Genomic DNA, 21185 nt, shown 5'->3' with positions numbered 1-21185 from the left:
CTACTTACTGTAAATACAGGAATAGAAGAACCAAGACATCATGCTGGAACTTTATAAATCACTGCTAGGGGTCTCAGCTGAAGTATCGTGACAAGTTCTGGGCTTCAATTTCGGAGAAAACTTAAAGGCCTTAGAAAAAGGACATCTACCAGGATGTTACAAGGATGAGCGACTTCAGTGAGGTTGGAAAAGTTAGAACCATTCTCCTCGAAACAGAGGAGAGGACCTAATTGAAGATTTCAAGTATAGAAATTTTGATCAAGTAGATGGAGAAAGAACTATTCCATCTGACAAATGGGTCAGTAACCAGAGGCCTCAGATTTAAAATCATCGACAAAGGATCTAATGAAGAGATGAGAAACTTTTTTGTTAGTGTTGTTGGGATCGTAAATGTTCTTCCTGAAAAGGCAGTGCAAGCTAGTCCCATAAATAGTTTTAAAAGGGAATTGCATGTGCTCTTGAAGATAAGAGGCTTACAGGGACAAAACAAGGGGATGTGAGCCAAAACAATCCTGGTTTTTCAGAGAGTCAGCACAGACACAGCAGCCCAAGAGGCTGTTGTGTCTTATCCATGCTTGTAAGTTTCTATGACTCCACATGCCCAGCTCTTTGTTATGAGCCTATCTTGTACCTTTTTGGAGGCCTTTTGGAAATCCGAGCACTAGACATCCACTGCATTACCCTTTCCATTACTTCTCCAAAACATTCCATGAGCTTAATTTAGTTTTGTTTATCTTTTGGAATCCATGCTAATTATTTTGTTATACTTTCTGTTCCAAAATGTTCTATCACTTTTAGTAGACTCCGATACCTTTCATATCATTGACATTAAACTGGTTGATCTATGGTTCCCAGATTTTATTCTATTTTCCTTTATATAGAAACTAGGAGTAGGCCATTCAGCCCTTTTGAGCCTACTCCATTCATTTTGATCATGGCTGATCATCAAATTCAATATCCTGATTTCCACACACACACCCACCCCCCCCCTCCATATCCCTTGAGCACCAAGAGCTATGTCTAACTTCTTGAAATCAGATGGTGTTTTGGCTTCAGCTACATTCTGTGGTAGTGAATTCCACATATTCACCACGCTCTGGATGAAGAAACTTCTCCTCTCCTCCGTTCAAAAAGGTTGACCCCTTATCCTCAAGCCATGACCCCTAGTTCTAGACTCCCCCACCATTGGGAACATTCTTTCTGAATCTACCCTGTCTAACCCTGTTAGAATTTTATAAGTTCCTATGAGATCCCCTCTCTCGCTTCTAAACTCCAGTGAATATAATCCTAACTGATTTAGTCTCTCCTTATATGACATACCTGCCATCCCAGGAATTAGCCTGGTAAACCTTTGCCATACCCCCTTTATAGCAAGGACATCCTTCCTCAGAAAATGACACCATACTCCAGGTGTGGCCTCACCAATGTCCTATACAATTGCGGCAAAACATCCCTATCCCTATTCTCGAATCCCCTCACTAAGAAAGTCAACATACCAGTTGCTTTCTTTACTGCCTGCTGTAACTATGTGCTTACTTTCAGCAACTGATGCATGAGGACAAGAAGATCTTGCCACGTATCCACCTCTCAATTTACACCCATTCAAGTAATAATCTGTCTTACTATTATTGCTACCAAAGTGGATAACCTCACACTTATCCACATTAATGCTGCATCTGCCATGTAGATGCCCACACAATCAGCTTGTCCAAATCACACTGAAGCATCTCTGCATCCTCCTCACAGCTCACCCTCCCACCCAAATTTGTGTCATCTGCAAATTTGGAGATAATACATTGTTCCCTCTTCTAAATCATTAATATATGTGGACAGTTGGGGTCCTAGCACAGATTCGTGTGGAACCCCATTAGTCACTGACTGCCAATCAGACAAAGACCCATTTATGCAGCTCTTTGCTTCCTATCTGCTAACCAGCTTTCTCAAAACATCCTTCTCAAAACATTACCTGCAATCCTATGTGCTTTAACTTTACATAGTAGTCTGTTATGTGAGACCTTGTCAAAAGCCTTCTGAAAGTCTAAATAAACCACAGCCACTGGTTCTCCTTGGTCAAGTCTACTAGTTACATCCTCAAAAAATTCCAATAGTTTCATCAAGCATGATTTCCCTTTTGTAAATCCATGCTGACTTTGTCTGATTATACCACTGCCTTCCAAATGCCGAGTTACAAAACCCTTGATAATAGATTCTAGCAACTTCTCCAGTACTGACGTTAGGCTCACTGGTTCATAGTTCCCTGTTTTCTCTCTACCTCCCTTTTTGAAAAGTGGGCTTACATTAGCTACCCTCCAATCTGTAGGAACTATTCCAGAGTCCAAAGAATTTTGGAAAATAACCAACAATGGATCTACTAATTCCAGGGCCACTTTCTTAAGTACTCTGGGATGAAGATTTATCCACCTTCTGTCCCATCAATTTCCCCAAAATAATTTCTCTACTAATGCTGATTTCCTTCAGCTCCTCACTAAAACATGTTTCTCTCAGAGCTTCTGGTACATTATTCATGAGTTCCTTTGTGAAGACTGAAGCAAAGTACAAATTTAATTCCTCAGCCATTTCTTTATTCCATTATGAATTCTGCCATTTCTGACTGTAAGGGGCCTACATTCATTTTTGTCAATCTTTTTCTCTTTACATATCTATAGAAATCTTTACCATCAGTTTTTATGTTCCCTGCTAGCTTACTTTCCAAGATGGCCTGTTCCCTTGTTGGTTCCTCAACATATTGCTCCAGAAAACCATCCCGTATATGCACTCCAGAAATTCCTCCTCTATTGTACTGTGACTAATTTGACTCTCCCAATCTATATGCAGATTAAAATTGCCCATAATCACAGATGTTCCTTTAACACATGCATCTCTTATTTCCTGTCTAATGCTTTTCTGAACATTACCACTACAGTTTGGCAGTTTGTATACCAACCCCACCAATGGGTTTTGTCTCTTGTTGTTAACTTGGCCCAGATAGATTCTTCTATGCTAATGTCTTTCCTCAATATCGTATCAAGATCATCTTTAATCAACAATGCAACTCCATCACCTTTTCCTTTCTGTTGTCCTTCCTAAACACTGAATAGCTCTCAGTTTAGTTATATTTAGACACATTAGCTGTGCACCAGTTCTCCAGCACTACAGTCCTGTTATCTTCTCCCTAGTATGTTTATGTGCATACCATCCAAACCGAGGTTTTTTTTTCTCTTTTTGTTTTGTTTGTCAGTTATTTTCTTTATTTCAATCCCAACTGTATTAGTCTTTAAGTTGATTCTCTAGTGGTGTTTATTTTATTTGTTTCAGTTTTTACTAAAGATGAGCAGTAATTCAATATTTCCTCTGTCGTTACCTATGAGTTTATCTTGTTTGTGTCAACTGAGAGTACTTTTTTTCCTTGATGATGATTTTTATTTTGTAATTTCTTTCCCTTCCTAAGTTTTTAAATTCTATCCCAAATCCTCTGTATTCCTTTTTATTCTCCTTTGCTTAAGTACCTCAGTAGTTCTTGCCTGTGTTTTTTAATTCAATTTTCTCTGGGTCTAATTCATCCATAAAGCCCTATAATTAGCTTTCTTGTTTTTTGTTTTTCATGAAATACATTTCACTTGACCTCTATTACCATTTTAAAGATTATGTTGTTTTGCAATTTCTCCCATTGTGCCGACTTTAAGTTCAACCTTCATTTCTTCTTGATTTGCTCTTTTCCAAACTGTTACCTTAGTCTTTGTCTTATGGCACACTCAATCCTATTTTTGAACCTTGCTATGCTGTGATCACTACATGATAGTAAGCATTGTTACTGTGGCAAAGGTCTGCCAAGAGAGTTGGAGATGTTTGGGCAAGTTGGGCCTGGATGACTGATGGTGCAATTGCTAATGGTGGGGGGGGGGATGCAAAGAGAGCAGAGTTGGAGGTAAACAGTGTTCTTAGCAGGTTGTAGAAATTTAAGAGAAGGGTGAAGCCATGAAGAGAAAAAAATGTGAATAAACCTATTCTGGCTTTTATTCTCACTAGGTGTTTCAAAATGTTAAAGCTACCGGATTCCCCCACAAGAAAATGCCATATTAACTGCCATATATATTCTAAGGTTGAAAGTCTCAGTAACTATCAGTATTTCAACACAAGTAGGTTCATAATTCTTGTTACTGTAATTTATTAAAATTGGATTGTGTAGATGATTGTAGCAAATAATGCACATCATTAATACAGAAGCAAAGTACCATGGATGCTGGAAATCCAAAATAAAACAAAATGCTGGAAATACACAGCAGGTCTGGCAGCATCTGTGGAGAGGGAAACGGTTCAAATCAAAAACTTTTCATCATAACCCTCTGTTGATGAAAACAAGTTACGTGAAAACTAAGATTGGTGAATTAAAGTCTAAAGGGTTTGTATTTCAACAGACTGATCATTTTAATAATGACAGTTGATGAAATTGTAAATTAACAGAAACAGTAAAAATTGGAAGAAAATATTAATTCAATCAAGATAGACCCAAAGTGAAGAATGGTTGACTTTATCTTACACCAGTGGTTATTTTTCTTGTGCTTGCAAGGGGAATGTTAATTTTTTTAGGGCAAGAAAATAAATACAGTTTTACTTGATTTGGAACCTATGTGCGGTGCTGTGCTTTTTATGAATTTATTTCCCCTTCTGGGTCAGTTGGGTACATCTTTAAACTGTGAAAACTTCTGAGAAAATCTGCTACCCTGTTTATCTTGGTGCTACTTTCAGTGTACCTACTACTTTTACCAAAATAAATTCCTAAAGTCAAGTATTGGAGGAATATGTTTGTATGTGCACTGCAAAATATTTTATATTTTAGCAAACATTTTATTTTAAATGTCATTTTCTAAGATGTCTGACTCTGTAAATAATATTTGATGAAATAAACCAGGCCTGAAACCAGAATAGCTTTATAAGTGGACTGTATTTTGAGATGGAATATTTTGCATAAGCCACTTTCTCTCCAGGTGGTTTTCACATTATGGCTCCAACTATCGGAACTAATGCTCATGAGATTTCCTTTGTCAAGTATTTAACACTGATTTGAAAGCCATATCTTGATGTGAGGCCAAATATTTTGATCAGAATGATCCCATGTGAAGTCAGCCAATGATAATAACTCAACAGGAATGTTAAAGTCCGACTTTAATGGCAGTTCATTTATCTTCCAAACTATGTAGAGACAGGATAATTTTGGGTACAGTTGCTTAAATCAGAAATTTTACTTTTTATTCTGTGCTGATCAAAGGTACATTTTTAATGCCAAAATATCAGATTTAGTTCTATATTTACTTGTTACTAGTTTCTGCTGAGGAATTTAATATCCAAATTGGGTCTATACTTGCTTGATTTCCTGAAGTATTCGGTTATTAATCATTCCTGGATTTTTAAGGTTATTGGGCCTTTAAGGAACTTTCCATTGGAATGCCATGGGCTATCTTTTATTTCAAAGTCTCTGACCAGTTTTGCTTGACCCCTTTAAAAATTCGACTGGGTAGTTTTACTTTGCTACAATCTCTTATTGCTATTCCAGCGCAACATAAAACAAAAGAGGATCTATCCCGGAGAAGGAATCCAGCAGCTATGATATGTGGAGCAAAAGGATTTACTTTCAAGGCACTTTACTGATAATAAATGCTGTACAATCAAATGTTCTGTAGAAAGTTAGTTTGTTTTTTTGTGCCTAAAACCCAAAGATCCATTTTACTGAAGTGCTCTATTAAATATAGACACCAGTAATTTCTAATCTCCCACTGTAACTTTGGTAAAAGCCCCCAAAAAACTGGGTGAACTGCCATGCTTGTCTCCCTCCCATCCACACCAAACAGTTGCTGAACCAGGAGAAAAGAGGGAAAATCTTGCATATGAAGTTTAAATCCATTTTCACAAAAAATTGCATCTAATTGCAAGTCGATACTAACACATTAGCAAGCTGATTTTTCTAAAATTAGTGCCAAAAACAGTTCTAAATTTCTACTCACAAAATTCAAACAGTGCGAACAACAATAACTACAGCCTCTGCCTTATGGAGTGCCTGTTATTTGTTCAAACTTTGCAAAGCCTTAAAAGTACAGTACTAGTTGGACTTCCATCATCCACCAACATTGTAGCAGAACAACCCCTTAGAGACAGGGAAGCAATAGGATAAGAAATCTAATCACAAGGATGATAATTTTAAGTTGGAGGACGAGGAGCCAGTGAAGCCAGCAAAGACAGTGATGGGTAAGTGAGACTTGGTGTGGGATAGGCAGAAACTGGAAAGAATGAGTTACTGTTTCAGGTCATTGACCTTTTTATCAGAACTGGAAGAAGTTTGAGATGCAACTGTTTTTTTTAAAAAAACAAGCACAGACCCAGGAAAAGGGAGGAGAAAAAATAAAATTGATCAAAGGAAGAAAGGCAGAGTGATAAAATAACAATTTATAATCACCCAAAGAAGGAAAATGAAAGGTAAAATGAAGGTGAAGATAAAGGACATAATCATCTTGGATGGTAAAGCAGGTAAGTGCTGAGGGAAGGTTCTGTAAGTTGATCAAAATGTATAAACATTGGGACTGTGGCAAACACATTACAAAGATTTCAATACAATGGATGAATATGCCAAATTCTGACATGGATAAGCATAAAAAGGGAGGCCATTTGGCCTATTGTGGCTGAGATGGCTTACCAAAGGAACAATTCACCTGGTGCCTCTCTTCCCATAGCCAAACCCTGATTTTTTTTTATTGATTCAGGGGATGTGGGCATCACTGGCGGGGCCAGCATTTATTCCCATCCCTAATTGCCCTTTAACTGAGTGGTTTGCTAAGGCCTTTAAGAGCCAATCACATTACTGTGGATCTGGAGTCACATGTAGGCCAGACCAGGTAAGGGCAGCAGATTTCTTTTCCTAAAAAGCATTCTAAACCTTAACCATTCACTGCATGATAATGTTTGTCCTCATGGCTCCATTGCTTCTTTTGCCAATTACCTTAAATCTGTGCCCTCTTGTTCTCTCTGCTTTCACCAGTGAGAAACTATTTTTCCCCCGTCTATCCTGTCTTGAAATTTCAAATCTTGCCCACCATCAGTTAAATTGACTGGCTCATAGAGGCTGGGGTTTACCTTTTCACCCTTTATTTGAACAGGAGTGTAGAATTTGCAATTCCCCAGTTTTCTGGCATCTGCCTGACTCCAAGGAAGATTGGAAAATTATGGTAGTATGTCTCTGCAATTTCCATTCTCACTTTCCTCTGTCCTTGGATGTATCGTATGTGGTCCTGATGCTTTATCAACTTTTAAGGGTGGAATTCATAGAATCATAGAAACCCTACAGTGCAGAAGGAGGCCATTCGGCCCATCGAGTCTGCACCGACCACAATCCCACCCAGGCCCTACCCCCACATATTTTACCCGCTAATCCCTCTAACCTACACATCCCAGGACTCTAAGGGGCAATTTTTTAACCTGGCCAATCAACCTAACCCGCACATCTTTGGACTGTGGGAGGAAACCGGAGCACCCGGAGGAAACCCACGCAGACACGAGGAGAATGTGCAAACTCCACACAGACAGTGACCCGAGCCGGGAATTATAGGTTCCCTAACCGGTAGGTTTGAAGCACTTGTCTGCTTTCCACCAAAGTGGCTCACCTGCTCTTAAGGGCCAATTGAGGCCTTTAAATGGCCAATTAATGAATAGCAAGTGTCTCACCTCACATCTGCCACTATCTTACCCACAGCAAGGGGTGGCCCACTCCAATCAGGCAGCTCGGGTGTCAGGCAAGCAGGCCTCCCAATACCCCAGACTTACCTCAAGTCTGTCTTCCATTAACTCCTCTTTGCTGGGCAACAGCCACTCCCAAAGGTGACCACTGCACAAACAGAGCATCGTTAGGACTTTAGAACTGCCAGCCATCCAATTATCCATCAGCTTTGGAAGAGTGTACTTCAGGGTGGAAGGTGGGCTAATTAAGACGCTGCCAAATGTTAAATGACTGTGATGCAACTGTTATCAATAGGAATGCATTCCCCACTAACCTTCTGTATTCCTAGCATCAATTCCATTTCTCTGCACAGATACTGTCTAACCTTGAGTAAATTACCAATATTCTAATTCTATTTGGGATCTTCCAAAACAAACAATTCAGGAATTGTCCCCCTTGCATTAGAAAACCATTCCAATATTTAATGTGCAAGGGAGATGAATTAGGAAATCCTAGTCTAATGTCAAAATGCTAATTAAGATTCACCTAGTGATCAGTACTATTTACTCACTATGATGGGTGAAGTCCAGAATAAGGGGGTATTAATTTAAAATTAGGCAATTCAGAGGTGATAGGGAGCACTCACAAATGATAATGGAAATCTGCAACTCGCCCCTGAAAAGGCTAAGACGATTGAAAATTTCAAGAGATTTTTTTTGTTGGTATTAGGAGTTACTGAAGCAAGATAGCTAGATGGAGTTAAGGTACGCTCAGCCATGTTCTAATTGACCACATTTCTCTCAAAGTGAATGTGAAATTCTATCATGTTCTGATCACTGCTATCTAGAGGCTTCCTTACTAATATTGAGCATGTTTACAACAGGAGAAAACAGCACTTACTTCAATACTCAAGTTCATCACACTTAATGGTGTTCTGCTCTTCATTTATCAGCATGTTATGAAGGTTGATTTCAAGGAAATGTGAAAAGTCTGAAGATTTGATAAGGCAAATGAAACCATATTGTGCTGCAGAGTACAAACTATTATTTTTATTTCCCTAAAATACACTTTTAGTCCTTTTACTCGATACAAAATGCATTCGTTTTTGACATTCCTTCCTACTGAATTGACAAGAGGTAAAAGCAAAATCGCCACATGAATTCCTTCACCCAGCATGACTGCTAAATAAAATTATGGTTTAGACTGGGTTATATAAATAGGGCATGTACCACTTGATCACGAGGTTACAGCCTGCTCCAACAGAACAGAAAAGTTGTGTTTAAAAACATTTTGTATTAATGCATGTGTTAAAGATTGGAGCATAAAAGCTCATTACAATTGTAATTAAGAAAATGTTGAAAGATAATTTGTAACAACATTGAGAAGAAATTGCCATTTGTAGATAGTATCACACTTATCCATAAAGTCATTTACTGTCATGGCTATTTTCTAGTTATGTGATAAGGAATTGATTTTAAATTATATTTTTTGCTAACAATATTTTAGGCTTGAATGAAAAATGCTGCTTTGAGCTTCAGGGGAAGATAAATATTAGCCTTAAAAATAGGAGCCATACAAGTCTCGGCTGACCTAATATCAGTTTGATCTCACCAAGGACAATACATTTCTCTGGTTCTGTAGCACCCAAGTTGTAAGAACTAGAAATTAAGTGGTCATAAATTACCAATAAAGCTCAGTTAATAATATGCCTTTATTGTTTCAATGGGTGTCCAATGAAAATATTTTTTTTCCCTCTAGAAAAGTTAAAATATACATCAGATAGCATCAAAATCCACAACCTAAACATTGACAAACATATCCTTGGCTTCCAGATCAATTAAAGCATATGCTTCACTAGAATCACAACATTGCTACTGAATCTACTGCTGTCATTATTGTAATTTGTTGCTCAAGGTATACAAGTAGCATCTTCAGGAAACATATCTGTATTAGCATAATAGAAAGATGTTCATGCCTTCCAAGAAATATTGGCATGCTAAGCTACAAAGCTAAAAAGAAATGTTTCTAAATGTAGTAGCATCTCATTTTAATACTGCATATTATAATCTTGCAGGACAAGTATGACTTAAATGACACTAAATTGAGAAATTACAAAATATGGTTTCTTGGAAACAATATGGAAGTACAAGTATGCGAAATATAGCCTTTGGGCTAATCTTCTCCCTTGTTCAATAACTGAGAGAGATTCATTTTTGTTTTCTCCAGTGCTGCTGTTTTTGCTCTTCTTGAAGGTCTTGTTGGTACTGAAGATGCTGGAGTTGCAAAGTCTTGGCTATTGCTAACATAAAATCATGCCATTAATTATCAAATAAAGTTCAAAAGGCAGCAAATGTATTGCACTTCAACACATGAACATCTACACATATTTGAGAAAGCAGGTTATGCACAAAACTCTGGTTTCAGTATTCTTCAAAAAGAATTGCACAACCAGCAATTAATTTTTCAACATCCGATTGCATCACTGTTAATGGATTAAAACTGAAAAAATTGAGTACATGAATGGATAAATGTAATCGATGTTAGTACTGAACACGTTTAAGTTGCTCTTTGGGAGGGAGGGGGCAACAGTAGTGCAGAAATGTGCAAAATGGGACATAATGGAGACACCTGTCAACCACAGTGGGTGGATTCCTTGGTCAAGGAAAACGTCAGGCATATTGGCAGAACAGATACAACAGAGATTGGGATGACAAGAAGTTTAGTCAGGATTGCAGGAGTAAGTGGGCTTATAGTGGTTATTAATTCATAGCCTATCCAGAAATGGAGACAGAGCAGTCAAGGAAGGGAAGAGTCACATGAAGGCAAAGGATGGGTGCAAATTTCTTCCTTTCCTAGGGTGGCACGGTGACACAGTGGTTAGCACTGCTGACTCATAGCGCCAGGGTCCCAGGTTCAAATCCCGGCTTGGGTCACTGTCTGTGTGGAGTTTGCACATTCTCCCCGTGTCTGTGTGGGTTTCCTCCAGGTGCTCCGGTTTCCTCTCAGTCCAAAGATGTGCGGGTTAGGTGGATTGGCCTGTTAAATTGCCCCTTACTGTCAGGGGGACTAGCTAGGGTAAATGCATGGGGTTATGGGATAGGGCCTGGGTGGAATTGTGGTCGGTGCAGACTCAATAGACCGCATGGCCACCTTCTGCACTGTAGGATTCTATGATTCTCTACTTCTTTCTCTATGATAGGGTTTCCTTTATCTCAGCTTCCAGCCTGCACAGCCAATGGATTGTTCTCTATCATTTCAGCCGCCATCAGAGAGATGCCACAACCCATACTTCTTCCTCCCCCTTTTCACTATACAAAAAGTACCATTCCCTTCACAACACCCTCATCCACACCTCAATCACCCATTTCCCTTTTCATGCAAGCATAGAAAATGCAACATTTGCTCTTTTACCTCCGCCTTTCTCACTGTTGAATGCTCTAAACACTCGTACCAGGTGAACTAACAATTGACTTTGTTCAATCGAGTTGTGATCACTCACAATATGGTCTCCATATTAGGGAGATCAAACTCAATTGGGTGAACGCTTTTTGGAATTCCTCAATTTACTCCAAGCGTGACCCGAGCTTCCGATTGTCTACTGTTTTAATTTTCCACCCATCTGACTTCTCTGTCCTCTGCCTCCAACACCGTTCCAATGAAGCTCAACACAAGCTCAAGGAACCTCACCTCATCTGTCAATTTATATCCTTCCTGACTCAACAAAACGTTTAACACAACTTCAGGTCAGTACCTCTGCTTCCAACTTTTCTTTAGCTGTCAAACCTAGGAACAGGAATTAGATTTCTAATATCCCGTGAATGTCAAATGCTGATCTGTGCTCTAGTGTATATCTGGATGGATCTTTGTTTATTTTTTCACAGCTTGCTCCCCAATATGCACTCCACATTTAATGCTTATAGAACTAGATTTCTTGAGCTAGTGGTATGAGGGCTTGAAATATCAAACCAAAAAAAGGTCATTTCCATTTCTGGCTGAAATGTGTTAATTATTTTCAAATTACAGCATTTATGGATAGCATGGATGATAAAATAATGTCTGATGACTGACAATCCACTGATACTATACTTGCCTTTCATCAGATGATCGCGCTGCTCTCCTAGTCCTTCTGCTTTTGGTTACAGACTTGGCAGTTGACAAACCTTTTCCTTTTTCTAAAGAGAGCACAGTATACACAAGATTCACTTTAGGTGGTTACAAGGCAACATCTGGTCAAACAAAATCCACTTGTAACATCCAATCCAACATTCCAATAATACAGAATCAAAAAGAATCCAAAAAGTTATTAGTTCTGCATTTATCAAAAAGCCAAATGACCCCCTTCTGTGCTGTACAGTCAATAACCAACTGAGACTCATCGTCTTCTAATATCCATCACATTTTACAGAATGAATCAAAATTACCCTCTTTGTTGGTCTTCTTCTCTTTCCCTCCTTTAGCGTTTACTTTTTCATTATTTTGTTGATCTGAAACATCCACACTCCCAGTGATTTGGGATATATCTTCATCTGGAAAGAAAAAAGGCACAATATTTGCAGAGCTACCGTGTTTCTTTCAATGCTGTAAATCATTCAAAAATGCTTCTTTTAAAGAATGAATTGCTAGTCAGTGACCTTGTACGTATTTTTCAATTGTAATTATTAACTAGATGTGAAACTTCGCAAGATATCAAATTCGGTGGTCTCCCAAGTTCGCAGAAGACACATAAATGCTTTCTAATTCTCAACTTAGATTTTTCTTGACAAACAATAATGCTTATAAATGATCAAAATATCAAAAGTCTTTTAGAAAATTAAAATAGCACTTTCACAAGGAACACAAGAGTCAATTTTAATTGGGTTCACCCAGTAAAAACATGGTAATGGAGTATTTAAGTGGGAGTGATTTAGCAGCACCGACCTTGCTGTCTTCATACAAATCTTAGTGCCGTCCCAGGCCTCAAAAAACATTATTCTTCCCCTTGGGCTTCTGTACCCCACATAAATGACCGTCTAACCTCTATCCTAACTACTTACCCACATACTATTCTTTTGAGTATCAAGAGGCAGCCTCTTGCTGCCTGACAGGCCACACCTGTCCACTGATCAGCTACCACTTACTGCTGGATTTGGACAGGAAACCAAAGGAGCCAGAGAATTAAAAATCTTCAACCTTTCAATGTTGTAGAGATAGGAGTTTGTCAGCTGCCTCAATCCCAATCTGCACAACTTCCACTCCCAGTTAAAAATTACTGCTTTACTTGCAACTTGTATTTCAATTTCTAAAGAAAATTGAGTATACATTAGATAAATGTCATATACATTACTAAACGATTTGTTTATTTTTGAAGCTATTTTGGTGGCGTAGAAAGAAAGCCTGGTTTGATAGACATAATAGTATGAAAGAACCACGTTAAGTATATGAAAGAGACTTCTTTATACATCAGTGAGTTTATCAGAAAGTAGCTGAGACTCAGACCAGCTAGGTCACAGCTTCCACATCTGTGCCAACATCATCAAGGTAACAGAAGCAATTGGCTACAGCATCTTAATTCTGGAGGCATTCCTGATTGTAATCTGATGATTCCTTTGAAAGTGTGTCTGAGCAACTGGGTTTAGCCAGGGTCAAAAAGGCAAGCAACATTCACCAACATGGTTCACAGAAATAAATGGCAATTTGAAGGTACCTAATTTAGTGTATGCTTAGCCAATACCTTAATGAGAGCATAGAAGGGATAAATGTTGAGACAAAGAAAGTGATATAATTTAATATTTACTGATATAGGAAAAGCATTTACCTAATGCCTTTTAATGTTATAAAATATGCCATGGAGGATCATAAAAGCCAGATTGTATGCCAACTCCATTTTTAGGTTTGCTGATGACACCATCGTGGATTCTCAAATAATGACGAGACAGAGTACAGAAAAAAGATAGAGAATCTGGTGAAGTGATGCGATGGCAATAACCTATCCCTCAATGTCAGCAAAATGAAGGAGATAGTCTTTGACTTAAGTATGCATAGTGGAGGACATGCCCGTCTACATCAATGGTGATGAAGTGGAAATGGTCGAGAGCTTCAAATTTCGAGGTGTTCAGATCACCAACAACCGGTCCTGGTCCCTCCACGCCGACACTATAATTAAGAAAGCCCACCAACACCTCTACTTTCTCAGGAGGCTAAGGAAATTTGGCATATCCACTACAAATCTCACCAATTTTTAGATGCACCATAGAAAGCATCCTTTCCGGATGTATCAGCTTGTTCTGACCAAGACAGCAAGAAACTACAAAGAATTGTGAACGTAGCCCAGTCCATCATGCAAACCAGCCTCCCATCTACTGACCCAGTTAACACTTCCTGCTAAACTCGGAAAAGCAGCCAGCATAATCAAGGACCCCACGCAGCCCAGACATTCTCTCTTCTACCTTCTTCCGTCAGGAAAAAGGATACAAAAAGTTTGAGAACACATAGTAACCGACTAAAGAGCAGCTTCTTGCTTGCTGCCATCAGACGTTTAAATGGACCTATCTGCAACTGCAACACCATATTCTGCATCCTATCCTTTCCTTCTCCCCTTATGTACTCTATGAACGGTATGCTTTGTCTGTATAGTGTGCAAGGAACAATACTTTTCACTGTATCCCAATATATGTGACAATAATAAATCAAATTAAATTTCCATTCACCTCATATTATTTGAAATTTATTTTATTAGTGTCACAAGTAGGCTTACATTAACACTGCAATGAAGTTACTGTGAAAATCTCCTAGTCGCCATACTCCGGCACTTGTTCAGGTACACCGAGGGAGAATTTAGCATAGCCAATCCACCTAACCAGCACATCTTTTGGACTGTGACAGGAAACCGGCACCCGAAGGAAACCCACACAGACACGGGGAGAACATGCAGACTCCACACTGGCAGTCACCCAAGGCCGGAATTGAATCTGGGTCCCTGGCGCTGTGAGGTGCTAAAGTGTGGCAACGAGGGGATTTTCACAGTAATTTCATTGCAGTGTTAACGTAAGCCTATTGTGACACTAATAAAATAAATTTAAAAAGTGAATGGAAATTTAATTTGACTTATTACTGTCACATATATTGGGATAGTGAAAAGTATCGTTTCTTGCATGCTATACAGACAAAACATATCGTTCATAGAGTACATGGGGGAGAAGGAAAGGATAGGGTGCAGTCACAGATAGGGTGAAAAGAAAGATCAGCTTAACAGGATAGGTTCATTCACTGTGCCACCCGTGCCGCCCATATTTCAAAGATACTTAGCAACTCATCTTACAAGTTGCTTCTTGAATTGTTTATTCAGCTTAACAGTCAGCAACTATCCTTTCTCAGACTTTCCCTTTATTATCTTTGTCCTTATTTTTGTTGCACCTTCAATCTGCAGATAATGCGTTTCCCAAATACTTGATTTTTTGCACCTGTTCTAGTTCTCGTCTGAATTTATGAATATTTCTTGCTGATTGAGATATGCATCAATTTGGTTTTGTTGGTCATAGAATAGTGCAGAAGGCGGCCATTCGGCCCTTCGAGTCTGCACCGACCACAATCCCCCCCAGGCCCTATTCCCGTAACCCTATATATTTATCCTGCAAATCCCCTGATACTAAGGGTCAGCTTAGCATAGCCGATCAACTGATCCCACACATCTTTGGACTGTGTGTGGAAACCAGAGCACCCGAAGGAAACCCACACAGACACGGGGGGGGGGGGGGGGAATGTGCAAAGTCCACACTGACAATGACTCGAGGCCGGAATTGAACCCAGGTCCCTAGCGTGTGATGCAGCAGTGCTAACCACTGCCACCATGCTCCCTTGTTCCCTTCCATTCCAAAGTTCATGCTTACTGTTACTAGTCTATCTAATGGTTCTTGTAGCAAGTACAGAAGAAGGATTATATGAGCTTCATGTTATCATGCTCTGTCCCTGTTCCCCACCTTAATGTCAGATTCTGTCTTCAAATGCTTCTTTGACTGTTGCTTCTGCAGACATTGAAGAGGACTGGTGATAAACAACACTTTTGTCAAATTCCTTTTCCAATTTCACATGGTTCTGGCTCCTAGTTGGCTACTCTTGCTGTTTGCCCCATGTATAGATTTTTTATGAGTCTGTCTTAACAGTATTGAAATACATTGCAGTAGACTGGTAAGAGCTTGATCCACTCTTTTGCAACATTGCAGTCATAACTCGTGGTTCCTTTATTAATTTTCCTCAAAAATCTGACTATTTCCCCCTTCTTCCTCGACAGATTTCCATAGCTCATTGGTGTTGGTATCTTTATCTTTAGCTAGTGCTTTGGTTACTTCATTTACAAATTCTTCAGTTATTTGTTTCAGCCTCTCTAGGTTCCACCATTTTCTGCATTTTTCATCTTGGATCTTCTTCAATTGGAATACATAGAAATCATAGAAACCCTACAGTGCAGAAGGAGGCCATTCGGCCCATCGAGTCTGCACCGACCACAATCCCACCCAGGCCCTACCCCCACATATTTTACCCGCTAATCCCTCTAACCTACACATCCCAGGACTCTAAGGGGCAATTTTTTAACCTGGCCAATCAACCTAACCCGCACATCTTTGGATAGTTTCCATTTTCACAGTATTATGATCAGAGTCTGCCCCAGCTCCCAGTTTTTCAGAATTCTTAATACTATTCCTGTATCTTTGTCTCATCAGTATACAGTATAATTGAAATCATTTTCCATATATATATCATCCTTTAAATGATGCCTAAACCAGGCATTTGTTTCAAGTCCTGTTCTTCTGTAAAATATTACTGGTTATTGGCCTCACTCATATTTTTATCCAAGTCCATAGGATCCTACCCTTCTCCAGCAATATTGTTCCAATCTCCCATAACAATCACATAGCTCTTTCCACTCTGATCAGTTTTTTAATTCTATTGTACATTTCATCAACCTTTGCATCTGGATGTTTGCACATGGGCATACACATCAACTGGTTTAAAAAACAGAAAATGCTGGACAAACTCAGATCTAGCAGATTTTGTTTCTCCATAGATGCTGCCAGACCTGGTGGGGTTTTCCTGGCACTTTGTTTTTATTTTAATGCCCATTGGTTGTTCCTTTAGTTTTACTCGCTCAAAGTTAACAGCTTCCTTGCCCAGCACTATTGGTACTCTGCTCACATTCATCTCCTCTGGAGTATATCATTCTCATTTCATCACTCATGAAGTCACTGTAGGTCACAACCCTGGGATGTTTACTTTATCCTTTTCTATTGCTTGCTTTAGGTTCTCCAGCTTTCTTTTCCTGTTGTTTGTATACTCTGCATTTACATTCTTTTAATACTGACAAGCTTGTATATGAGGATTTCGCTGGATAATGACCTGGGAGGCCTCACTCCCTTACCGAGCGGATTAATACCTTTGACAGGAACTCTTGTAAATGCTGTTTATTTGTGCTGGATGTTTCAGTGGTAGTTCGCCATTGCCTTCCACAATGGTGCCAGTTTAGACACTGACACAACTCAACAAATGGGGCAGGTAGCACTGGGTTACAATATCACCAGTAACAATCTCGCAAGACCTGACTGAATGCAAACTGAAAATGTGTGTATGTATGTCTGTTACCTTTAACTTGGCACCTGTGTTCTCATACCTCATTGTATTTCTACATTAAAAGGGCAACATAAAGTACATTTTTATTACTTCCGTTTCGTCAACATCCTTTCTGTTGCCTATACATTTTATGTTATTTCTTGGACTCATTTCCGAGGGAATCTTAGCACTGAAAACCATAGTACAATAGCATGATGTCTGTGGCTTCAGACACAATTATTAACTGCTTCACAGCCAAGTCGGAATGCAAGCAATACATGGAAGAGTCGAGTAGGTGCTTTTCCATGTGTGCTCTTCAGGCTCATCACTGCCTTAGTGCAGCTTTCAGTGACCTTGTCACAGGCATCCATCACTACAGCCAACAAACCAAACATTTTTATTCAGCTTTCCACTGTAATATAGTGCCTCAACTGTCCAAGCAAAATTATAAAAATACTTTTTGTTGCATAAGTTTACGAGGAATTTTCTAAATTGCTTAACTTTATAATTTGGAAAGAAGTTCTCGGTTGGACACTTAGTTCCAGTCCTTGAACAAATTCGTCTGTGCTTTTAATAAATGCACTTTATTCAGATGAATATACCAATCTAATAATGCTTAATCCTTCATTCGGAGCAAACCTATTAGATTTGTAAATCCTGGTTTCCAATACACTCCACAATACTCATGCCATTGATTATACAAAGGATGGCTCTGCAGTGCAGACATCTTTTTTCAATTCTCTTGAAAACAAACATGTTTACTCTTGTTTCAGGGATCCACTTAGCATAGCTGATCACTTCACAGAGAACCCAGAGATTAGTTCGTGCAAGTGGAAAACGAACAGTCAGCCTAAGCAGCGCAGAAACTTAAATTTTGTTGCCTTAATGCAATTAATGCATCTTAAGACGTTCATTGCATTATCATATCTGAAAAAGGTACAAAAGTCTGAGGTCACATACCAACTGACTCAAGAACAGCTTCTTTCCTGCTGCCATCAACTTTTGAATGGACCTACTTCGTATTAAGTTGATCTTTCTCTACACCCTAGCTATGACTGTAACACTAAATTCTGCACCCTCTCCTTTCCTTCTCTATGAACGGTATGCTTTGTATAGCGTGCAAGAAACAATACTTTTCACTGTATGCTAATACATGTGACAATAATAAATCAAATCAAATCATAACTGAGTTGCAGGGGAAGGAAAGATAGAGGTTGGAAGTGATATCATTAATGTGCAATTAAGAAATTTTGTGAAGTAGACCATACCTTTGTCATTTTCAGTTGTTCGCTCTGTTGTGGTGTCATATCTACTCTTCTCATTTTCTCCTGATCCTCCATTTAAGTGAATCATGATTTTCTCAATCACTCGCTGATTTACTTTGTTTTTCAATTCCTGTAAAGGAGATCAGTTCAATCAGCATTCGAATATTCAACATCTAAATTCAGAATTTCAATAAAGCAATTACCATCCTTACACATTGTTTATAATTAGGATCTTTGAATAAAGTTCCAATTCAAGCATATCAAAAATACAAAGTCCATTTATCCAAGGACATTATATACCTGCTGCTTGAATAAGTTTTATTGATTGAAACATACGTGCTAATGTTTAGAAAATAAAATGTCACAATTTAAGTGTTGTGTGATAGGCTAGATAATGCTACTAAATATTTCTAAAGTACTCTGGAAATTAGCAAAGATACTGACACCTAGCAATTGCAGATTAAGACTGCATCATTAATGTTTTAAATTGGATCATTGTTGGAAGGGGGGAGTGGGAAGAGAGAGTGTACTTGCAAGAAAAATATTACACTTACTCAAGAAAGACCTGGGTGGCAATAGTGGTACTGCAGGAAAAAGCCAATTCATTCTTTTTAATATAAAAATATCTTCCCAGAGCAGATACTTCCAAGAAGCAGATATCAAAGCAACCTTAGGAAACTTATCACATTAATTTAAAGGAATATAACAAGCAAATACCGTGCTTTGCAAAAGAGGCAAAGGAACGAGGTACTGATCATGGTGAGTTGATGAAAATCAAGGGACTAAAGAAGCTCACCAAACACGAAATATGGGCAACATCCTTACATGATGACAAGTGGTGTCCCGCAGGGTTCAGTGTTGGGGCCACAGCTGTTCTCTTTATATATTAACGATCTAGATGACGGGACTGGGGGCATTCTGGCCAAGTTTGCCGATGATACAAAGATAGGTGGAGGGGCAGGTAGTATTGAGGAGGTGGGGAGGCTGCAGAAAGATTTAGACAGTTTAGGAGAGTGGTCCAAGAAGTGGCTGATGAAATTCAACGTGAGCAAGTGCGAGGTCGTACACTTTGGAAAAAAGAATAGAGGCATGGACTATTTTCTAAACGGTGACAAAATTCATAGTGCTAAAGTGCAAAGGGACTTGGGAGTCCTAGTCCAGGATTCTCTAAAGGTAAACTTGCAGGTTGAGTCCGTAATTAAGAAAGCAAATGTAATGTTGTCATTTATCTCAAGAGGCTTGGAATACAAAAGCAGGGATGTACTTCTGAGGCTTTATAAAGCACTGGTTAGGCCCCATTTGGAGTACTGTGAGCAATTTTGGGCCCCACACCTCAGGAAGGACATACTGGCACTGGAGCGGGTCCAGCGGAGATTCACACGGATGATCCCAGGAATGGTAGGCCTGACATACGATGAACGTCTGAGGATCGTGGGATTATATTCATTGGAGTTTAGGAGGTTGAGGGGAGATCTGATAGAAACTTACAAGATAATGAACGGCTTAGATAGGATGGACGTAGGGAAGTTGTTTCCATTAACAGGGGAGACTAGGACGCGGGGGCACAGCCTTAGAATAAAAGGGAGTCACTTTAGAACAGAGATGAGGAGAAATTTCTTCAGCCAGAGAGTGGTGGGTCTGTGGAATTCATTGCCACAGAGGGCTGTGGAGGCCGAGACGTTGAGCGTCTTCAAGACAGAAATTGATAAATTCTTGATTTCTCGAGGAATTAAGGGCTATGGGGAGAGAGCGGGTAAATGGAGTTGAAATCAACCATGATTGAATGGTGGAGTGGACTCGATGGGCCGAATGGCCTTACTTCCGCTCCTATGTCTTATGGTCTTATGATTTCTTTCAATCAGACAGAGGAAATTCCTTCTTGCTCTTACCAGGAACATGATTAACATGACTAAGAATGGATGGCAATATCAGTTATTTTCTTTCGATGAACACCAAAACACAGAAATTAGCAACTTTACCTTTCCATACTTCACTCATTCAGAATCGCATTCCAACAAACTGCAAAACAAAATCTGATAATACCAAATCTGATAAAGAGAAACCTATCCAGTTCTCCCTGATTATAATCATGGAAAAGGTCATAAGTATAACCTTAATGTCATCTAGGAGAACACACAACTGCTCTGTGCACGGTGACATTCCTGTCGAGAGTTCAAGCAATCCCAGAGTTTTGACCAAAATACGGATGTCTGGTGAATCTGGATCCTTCAATATTTCATTGCAGATCTTCACAGCCAGGTTGTCATGCACTGCAAACACCTATGCAAATAAAACAACATTTTGGGTAGCAATGCAAGGTACAGAAGAGTGTACATGTCTCCCATTTATTTTTAATTCATTCATGGGGTATGGAGATTGTTGTCAAGGCCAGCATTTATTGCGCATCCCTAATTACCCTCAAGGTGATGATGGCGAGTTCAAATTTACTTTTAGGTTCCCACATTAGACTCCACTGCCTACCCAGGCACACAGATAATCTTATACGGTTAAAATAACTGCTAATACAATATGCATGACAGCAATGTGGTTCAACTTTCTCTCAACTTCACCGACTGCAGTGAACAGTATGTTTATTCCACCCTGGCACCCTCCCCACCCCCCAAACATTGAGTCAGCTT

At 39.2% G+C, this 21185-nt stretch overlaps 1 protein-coding gene across 4 annotated transcripts in view; it reads right to left on the bottom strand.

The window, feature by feature from the left end:
• Positions 1 to 8727: 8727 nt before the first annotated feature.
• ncapg (non-SMC condensin I complex, subunit G) overlaps positions 8728 to 21185 on the bottom strand; it is a 56984-nt gene continuing 44526 nt past the window's right edge. For all 4 annotated transcript variants that reach the window (XM_078215434.1, XM_078215412.1, XM_078215420.1 and 1 more), the window contains 5 exons: positions 20659 to 20826; positions 18550 to 18676; positions 12124 to 12228; positions 11793 to 11874; positions 8728 to 10001 (listed from right to left, as the gene is read on the bottom strand). In XM_078215434.1, the coding sequence (XP_078071560.1) occupies positions 9875 to 10001; positions 11793 to 11874; positions 12124 to 12228; positions 18550 to 18676; positions 20659 to 20826 (609 nt within the window). In that variant the 3' untranslated portion in view covers positions 8728 to 9874. The remainder of the gene's footprint in view (positions 10002 to 11792; positions 11875 to 12123; positions 12229 to 18549; positions 18677 to 20658; positions 20827 to 21185) is intronic.

Source organism: Mustelus asterias, chromosome 1 (genome assembly GCF_964213995.1).
Source record: "Mustelus asterias chromosome 1, sMusAst1.hap1.1, whole genome shotgun sequence".
In the NCBI taxonomy this organism is placed as follows: domain Eukaryota; kingdom Metazoa; phylum Chordata; class Chondrichthyes; order Carcharhiniformes; family Triakidae; genus Mustelus; species Mustelus asterias.
Note: the sequence above shows the minus strand (reverse complement) of the source record. Positions and strands in the feature narration are given on the sequence as shown.